This window comes from Zalophus californianus, chromosome 8 (assembly GCF_009762305.2).
Source record: "Zalophus californianus isolate mZalCal1 chromosome 8, mZalCal1.pri.v2, whole genome shotgun sequence".
Taxonomy (NCBI): Eukaryota; Metazoa; Chordata; class Mammalia; order Carnivora; family Otariidae; genus Zalophus; species Zalophus californianus.
Window position 1 is genome coordinate 84,475,956 of NC_045602.1, and position 8,436 is coordinate 84,484,391.

Here is an 8,436-nt window from a genome sequence, read left to right on the forward strand (position 1 = left end):
GAGAGGCGTCCTGGGCTAGCAGCCTCAGTAAGCCCCGTCACCCCTAAGCCTTCACGTTGAGGCAGGAAGCAGTAGGGAATCTGCAGAGAGGGCTGGGCTGTAGAGGCGGCTGCCTGGAGGTGTTGAGAGCTTTGGAGAGGAATAAACCACTGCCAACCACACCAGGTGGGAGGGTGCCAGAGCAAGAAAGCCCTCCCCACCCTCTCCTCCCACCAGAGGCCAAGGGGGCCCAGTCTCCAGAGAAAGTAGCCAGAAGATCTGGAGAAGCGAAGGCAGAGTATCCACCATACGTTCGTGGCCTTGACACTTCTCTCTATAAACCCTTTTGTTACATCCCTCAGGGCAATTGCTTTAGTGGCGCAGTATTTCCTAGTTCAGAATTCCAGCTGAACTAAAGGAGAGCATTTTGGCTCTGCCATCATTGGCCAGGCTATGCATTAGCTGCCCTTGTGAAGGCTGCCCGTCTAATCAGCTATACACGCACACCTCAGAGATATTGCAGGTTCCGTTCCAGACCACTGCAATAAAGTGAATGTCACAATAGAGTAAGTCAATGACTTTTTTGGTTTCCCGGTGCATATAAAAGTTATCCTTACACTAAACTGTAGTGTATTAAGTGTGCAACAGCATTATATCTTAAAAAAAAAAACAATGTACATACCTTAATTTTAAAATACTTTATTGCTAAAAAATGCTAGCCATCATCTGAGTTTTCAGCAATTCGTAATCTTTTTGCTGGGGGAGGGTCTTGCTTCCATGTTGATGGCTGCTGACTGATCAGGGTGGTGGTTGCTGAAGGCTGGGGGCCAGGGCAATTTCTTTCTTTCTTTTCCTTCCTTCCTTCCTTCCTTCCTTCCTTCCTTCCTTCCTTCCTCCCTCCCTCCCTCCCTCCCTCCCTTCCTTCCTTCCTTTTTTTTTTCTCTCCTTGTCCCCCACCACCGCCATGCTGGTCCCTGTAGCAATTTCTTAAAATGAGACAAAGATGAAGTTTGCCACACGGATCAACTCTTCCTTTCCCGAGCGATTTCTCTGTAGCAGGCGACGCTGTTTGGTGGCAGTTTACCCACAGTGGAACCTCTTTCAAAATTGGAGTCCATCCTCAAACCCTGCTGCTGCTTTATCAACTAAGTTCATGTAATAGTCTGAATGCTTTGTTGTCATTTCAACAATCTTCATGGCATCTTCACCGGGAGGAGATTCCATCTCAAGAAACCACTTTCTTTACTCATCCGTAAGAAACAACTCCTCATGCATTAATGTTTTAACATGAGATCGCAGCAATTCAAATATAATAATAATGAAGAATTTGATATATTGGAAGAATTACCAAAATGTGACACAGAGACACAAAGTAAGCAAACACTGTGGGAAAAAGGGTGCTGATAGACTTGTTCGACACAGGATAGTCACAAGCCTTCAATTTGTAAACAAACAAACAAACAAAACGCAATCATCTGCAAAGCACAATAAAGAGAGGGTGTCGCTAAACAAGGTATGCCTGTATTGAAAATGGGGAGGGGTGAGGTAACTGGAAATGTACAATGAACATCCTCACCCTGGGTACCAAGAGCCACTTCACCTGCTGGCAGGTCTAGAACAGATGCAAATGCGCCCATGTGTATAACATACAAATGAAGCAATAGCTATTGTAACATTGTGATTGGTTTCCCTTGGGGCTCCAATGATAACAGTTAACATTTATTGAATAGTGTCTATGATCTAGGTGTGGTTAAATCACTCTGTGGGGATTCTCGCATTTAATCTGTGCTGCTCCTCTGTCGTAGGCCTAATTATCACTCATAGGCTACAGAGGAGGCGGTCCTATCAGCAGAGGCTAAGCAGCCTGCCAGAGGGTGCCCAGTGATAGATAAGTAGTGGATGCAGACTTTACCCAGCCCCGGCAATCTGACTCCACACATGAGCTACCGGTCACCGTTCTTACCACACCTATGAGACACAAAATAAAAATTAACATTATCTTTTAAAAGAACTTTCTTTAGGGAGAGTTTCCTCCTTTCCGTCAGCATTTCCAAAAGTAATCCTAGGGCAACACTACGGTAACTGAAGACGTTACTATTAGGGAAAAGCGGGCGAAGGGCTTATGAGATCTCGCTGAGTTTTTTTTCTCACAACTGCATGTGAATCTACACTTAGCTCAAAATAAAGTTAAGGGGCACCTGGGTGGCGCAGTTGGTTAAGCATCTGCCTTCGGCTCAGGTCATGATCCCAGGGTCCTGGGATCCAGGCACACAGGCTCCCTGCTCAGTGGGAAGCCTGCTTCTCCCTTTCCCTGTGCCTGTCGCTCCCCCTGCTGGTGCTCTCTCTGTCTGTCAAATAAATAAATAAAATCTTTAAAAAAATAAAGTTAAACAAATATTGTAGCAACAGCGTCAACTATCATGTATTCATTAACTTCCCCTCAACATTGGGCATCTTCTCTGTGTCAGGCACCATTCTTAGTGCTGTGGATAACAGCAGAGAACAAGACACACACACGAATCCCTGCCCTCACGAAGCTGGCATTCTAGAGGAAGTTGGCTTGTCCAAAGCTTCATTTGGTCAGGTTCCTTACAATAAAATGTATCAAATGCATGTTCATGACATAAATATTGACTATTCAGTTCCTCATTCCACACAAAGTAGGTCTGATTAGATTTCCCTGGGCTACATGACAAGGCTCACAGTATTTGTGAGTGCCAGCCTTGTCCCGAATGGTAAATCAATGAGTCATTCTTTCTCTCCACCGCAATGTTTATAATACTTGTAAAATCTAAACGCTGCTGTATGCAAACCGTGCTTGGAAAGTCTCACTCCCTTCTCTCCCCTGCTCCTCTCTGCTCTAGGCTACAGAGAGCATCCAGTTGTCATGCAGATGATGAGGCTGTGACTGAATTGCAAATCCTGGCTACTGTTCCCAAAGAAAGACGTTTCTCACCACCATTCCAATGCGCTAGAGATCCCAGACATGCAACGGGCAGACACAAAATGGCAGCCACCAAAGCGCTGAGGGGAGTCCTTCCTGTCCTTTCTGCCCCGGCTCCTGGTTTTTTTCCATGATGGCCTGCAACAGCTCCAGCCCCGAGACCTACCAGTACTTGTTGCTGAACGGGAGCAGTGTGTTGGACTCTGGGGTCACCACACCACCCGTCCCCCTCAGGATATCCTTGGCGATAATCATGATGCTGATGATCGTGGTGGGATTCCTCGGCAATGCCGTGGTCTGCATCATCGTGTATCAGCGGCCCGCCATGCGCTCCGCCATCAACCTGTTGCTGGCCACGCTGGCCTTCTCCGACATCATGCTGTCCTTATGCTGCATGCCTTTCACCGCCGTCACCCTGATCACAGTCCACTGGCACTTTGGGGATTACTTCTGCCGCCTCTCGGCCACCCTGTACTGGTTTTTTGTCCTGGAGGGCGTGGCCATCCTGCTCATCATCAGCGTGGACCGCTTCCTCATCATTGTCCAACGGCAGGACAAGCTGAACCCGCGGCGGGCCAAGAGGATCATCGCCGTGTCCTGGGCGCTGTCGTTCTGCGTGTCGGCGCCCTCGCTGGCAGGCCGGACGTTCGTGGAGGTGCCGGCGCGGGCCCCCCAGTGCGTGCTGGGTTACACGGAGTTCCCGGCGGAGCGCGCCTATGTGGTGACGCTGGTGGTGGCCGTGTTTTTCGTGCCCTTTGGCGTCATGCTGTGCTCCTACCTGTGCATCCTGCACACGGTCCGCAAGAACGCCATCCGCGTGCGTAACCAGTCGGACAGCCTGGACCTCAGACAGCTCACCAGGGCCGGCCTGCGGCGGCTGCAGCGGCAACAGCAGGTCAGCTTGGACTTGAGCTTCAAGACCAAGGCCTGCACCACCATCCTGATCCTCTTTGTGGGCTTCTCGCTCTGCTGGCTGCCGCACTCCGTCTACAGCCTTCTGTCGGTGTTCAGCCGGGGCTTCTACTGCAGCTCCTCTTTCTACACCACCAGCTCCTGCGTCCTGTGGCTCAGCTACCTCAAGTCCGTCTTCAACCCCATCGTCTACTGCTGGAGAATCAAAAAATTCCGCGAGGCCTGCATTGAGTTGCTGCCCCAGACCGTCCAAATCCTCCCCAAAGTGCCTGAGCGGATCCGGAGGAGAATCCAGCCGAGCACGGTCTACGTGTGCAATGAAAACCAGTCCGCCGTTTAGGACATGGAGGGGTTGGGGGGAGGATGGGGGACTGGTTCCAGGGCACAGCTCATGCGTCCTTCTGCTCCGGGTCCTGGCGCCTTGGTGGTTGGTAGTCAGCATTTTTGGTAGCCCTCCCTGTAAGCACAAAGGTACCGTTTGTTACCAGATAGGTGGCAGCTCCCAGGTTTGCAAGATGAATTATTTTTGTTCCTCCCTGGAGAAGAGCCGTATTTGGGTCTGATGGAAACTGGAAGGTAGTTGAGACAAAGTGGGAATGGGGTGGGCATATGGGGGCGGATAGTTAGGGAGGGGTGCAGGGAGCAAGCACTTGAGTGTGGGGCCGGAGGAAGGCTCTGTCTAAAGAGCTCCCCTGTGCACCTGCTTCCGAGCAGTCCTGTGGTGCCTGCTCTGAGATGGGAAGCCCAATAGGGATCATCTCATGGGTTACCACTCACTTCATTCGATGCCAGCATTCTTCAGGTATTTATGTTTGTGGAGCATGGGAAATACACAAGGCTCTTTATGTTGGTCGGGTGTGCACTTCTGATCATGCCGAATCGTCCTTTCTATAAACCAAAATCGCACCAGGAAGCAGAGTGAGCCCCTGTACTTTTCAGTTGCCCAGTGGGACACATGGGAGGTGTCAGTGGCTCGAAGCCCAGAAAATGATCAGGGGTAGCTCAGCTGAAATGAGAAGCCCACCCAAGTGTCCTTGCATGTACCCAACCGCTCCTACCTGGCCCAGCCCTGTCCCCGGGTCTGCATCATCGTGTATCACCTCCTTGTCGGCCGTGACAGTCCCCCTGCCCCTTCTCTCTTTCCCTCCACTGTTCCCCGTGCCTTCCTTTGTTTCATGCCATCCTTCTCATGCACAGAAGAAACCCACTCTTCCTATAATTCCTCTTTTCAGCAAGTATCCATAGTGACTTGCTTTCAGTTTCAGAAGTGGCCAGTGGGCTTGGTTTATGTTTCCTCTCAACTCCCTGAGGCTACAGGCTTGGTGAGCTGCGGCATGGACTTTAGCACTGGGGCTGGGGTGGGGCAGGGGGCATCATAAACACCCGACCTGCTGAGTGGTTCCCCATTGAGCTCTGCCTTCCTCCTACCTCATTCAGATCCACAGTCTGACTGCTGCTGTCTGGGCCACCTGCCCGGACCTGGGGCCTCTGACCCCAGCTGGGACCAGGACCCCAGGACTAAAGCTGCCTGGAGGGGACCTTTCTGCTTGTGCCGTCCACTCGGCCACTGTGCCCAGGACCACCCATCACCACCAGGAGCTTCTGATGCCAGGGAATGATTTTCAAGTTCAGGCATGCCACTGAAGCCACTGAGCTCTTGTTACAGTTTCAGATCTGAAGAGAGTGGGAAATACAAGGAGAGATTCAGAAAATCTGATTGCAAGTCTAACTCTGTCGACAGCTAGTCCTGTTTCACCACACTTGTCCAGGGTCTTGGTTTCCCCATTTGCCAAGTGAGGAAAGAGGTCTAGATGATCTCTAGAGTCCTTTGCCATTTCGCAGACGCTCAGATTCCAAGTATGTATGTTTCCTACTCAGAGTCATCCAGTCCCCTGCGTTTATTTATCCATGCAATGAGCATTTATTAAGTGCCTAGTAGGTGCAAGGCACTGTGGGGAATAGTGATGAATAAGGCATGTGCTGTGATGAAAAGCAGTTGTCCAATTTATTTCGGATAATCGTAACTTGAATTTGGTCTAACAGCACAGAAGCTCTGTTTTTGTCTCTTTTCTCATTTCCTTTCCAAGATTGTGTTAAGAGGCCAACTCCCCATTCTAATGCTCTCTTCCTATGGTACTGTTGACAGAGGCAAAGAAAGAGAACATGCTTTACATTAACCTAAGCCCAGAGGAAGGTCTGTCAAGGAAATAATTGCCACTTTCTCACCAACTCCCCCATCCATTTATAAGCAGACGAGAGAGAGAGAGAGAGAGAGAGAGAGAGAGAGACCGAAGACTGGCAGTTGGCATGTGATCAATTGAGGGGGCTCCCGTCAGCTCTGTGTCCCTAGTGCACCAGGCAGGGTCAGGTTTTGCCTTCAGTTCCCACAAGACAAGTTGCATGGCTTCAGTGGTGTCCAAAAGCACAGCCAGACCACCCAGGGTAACAGGCCACCGGGCCCTCCCCTCTGGTGGGCGTTTAAGAGAATGTTCTTCAGCCGCAAAAGAGAAATCACAAACTGAATGAATGAAAGTATCCAAATTTCTATTAATCAGTGTTACATGATGTATGTTGGACAGTAATATATATGTTTTAAAGTAATAATTTTGTATATATTTTAAATAAAGTATTATTGCTCTTTCAGTGTACAAGACTATGTTCTTACCAAAATTAGCACCAAGCCCATGAAGAGTAAGCCGCGAATCTAGTGTCTAACACCTCCTAGGACAAAACAGCTTCAGGAAAACTAGAACCTTGACTTTACTAACCAAGCTGGAATGACGACAAGAAGTTAATGATGACAACGGGGAGACCATTTGAACAATGGGGGTCACAACCGGGTCGCCCACTTTTAAAAAACAATCATGGCCCCAATAAGTAACTCCAGCCAGTTAGTCTTCACCTCTGACTTCCGATCCGTCACCTTCAGAATTCTCTCCAGCCTCCCCGAACCTATAATGAACTTAGCTTTCCTAAGACAATGCATGACTACCAAGTTCTTATCTCCTTCCCTGAGGTCTGCAGGGAAAGTGGTGCTTGTTGGCTTTTGGTTTACATCTTCTCTTTAGCCCTGGGGCCCCTGAATTTTTTTCTGTGGGGCCTGGGCAGTGACAATGGTAATAACTGTTCCAGAAACTCCTTGGGAGAGCCTTGCTTCAGAAAATGAGACACAAATAAGCCTCAGAAGTGTCATCCTAATTCTGACTACCCCTAAAAATCCACTACCTTTTTGTCTTGAATCTTGATCCCTGTTGCTGGGGTGAAATGAAAACAAAGTTTCTCTAGGACATTCTGACAACCAAGCCGAGCAACAAAATTCTAGATCAATTCCTACTTTGCTATTTCCCCAACGTGAATTACAGCACATGTTGCTTTGGACTAAAAACCCCACTGTGGGGGCTCCTGGATGGCTCAGTGGATTGGCTCAGGTCATGATCTCATGGCCTGGGATTGAGCCCTGAGTCAGGTTCCCTGCTCAGCAGGGAGTCGGTTTCTCTGTCTTCCTCTGTCCCTCTCCTGGCTCATGCGCTCTCCCTAATTAAAAAAAAACAAAAACAAAAACAAAAAAACACCATGTTAAGTATTTCCTACATTGCTCTGTTTGCCTCAGCAGACAGTGATGGAGGGGATATGGGCTGTGTCCAAAAGCAGTGCGGCCCTGAACCTCTGAAGTTGCGGGTCAGGTTGGAAGCAGTGGAGGGGAAGGACATGTGTTCTGGAAGGGGACAGGCCAAGTCCCAGGGCCGCCTTGTTCTCTGTGTGATCCTGGGCAAGCCACAGAGCATTTGTGCACCTCAGCGTCCTCACCTCATAAATGGCAGAACTCCTCCAGCCAGGGGCGGGGGGCCCTGCAAAGAATAAAGGAAATAGTGTGTTTAAAGGATCTAGTGCAGGCCTGGTCCATGGTAAAAGGCTGATTATCCGGAGGCAATAATGGTCACAGTTGTACTGCCAACTTGCTTTATGGCTAAGGTCTGTCCTTTATGGGCAAGGGTAGAAATATGTTAGAAATATGTTTCAGAGACTGGCTGTCTAGGCCATATCCTAAGATTTTAGGGTTCAGCTGACAAGAACGCAGCATCCATGGAAGCCGGGAGCATGGGTTTGATGTCAAAGAGCAAACTTCTTGGGGGTGCCTGGATGGCTCAGTCAATTAAGCATCCAACTCTTGATTTCGGCTAAGGTCGTGATCTCAAGGTCATTGGATCAAGCCCCACATTGGGCTCTGCTTGAGGTTCTCTCTCTCCCACTCCCTCTCCCTCTGCTCCTACCACTCTCACTCTCTTTCTTTCTCAATCAATCAATAAAATCTTTAAAACAATAAGCTTGTTTCCTTCTTATTGCGGTCCACGTCAGCTAGGTGGGCTCTCTGCTCATGGGGTTGCTCAACTCAGGTTCCTTTCATCCAGTTTCCCATTAACTTTCTAGGGCACTGTCTTCATCTTTGTGGTGAATTTTGGCTGCAGCCAGGGCTGTGTTTGGCTCCTGAGGAAAGGAATGGTGGCATAAGACACATCCACACTCCCCTGGTCTTCGGCAGCCAAGAGCCAAATCACATGACCTCACAGTCAGCTGCAAAGGGGACTTGGAAACAGAGTCCC

The 8,436-nt window shown here is 49.3% G+C and overlaps 1 protein-coding gene across 4 annotated transcripts in view; it reads left to right on the forward strand.

Annotated features, from left to right (window-relative positions):
- GPR45 (G protein-coupled receptor 45) overlaps window positions 1-6,472 on the forward strand; it is an 84,585-nt gene extending 78,113 nt beyond the window's left edge. For all 4 annotated transcript variants that reach the window (XM_027620634.2, XM_027620633.2, XM_035728740.1 and 1 more), the window contains one exon: window positions 2,844-6,472. In XM_027620634.2, the coding sequence (XP_027476435.1) occupies window positions 3,054-4,175 (1,122 nt within the window). In that variant the 5' untranslated portion in view covers window positions 2,844-3,053 and the 3' untranslated portion in view covers window positions 4,176-6,472. The remainder of the gene's footprint in view (window positions 1-2,843) is intronic.
- Window positions 6,473-8,436: the final 1,964 nt, after the last annotated feature.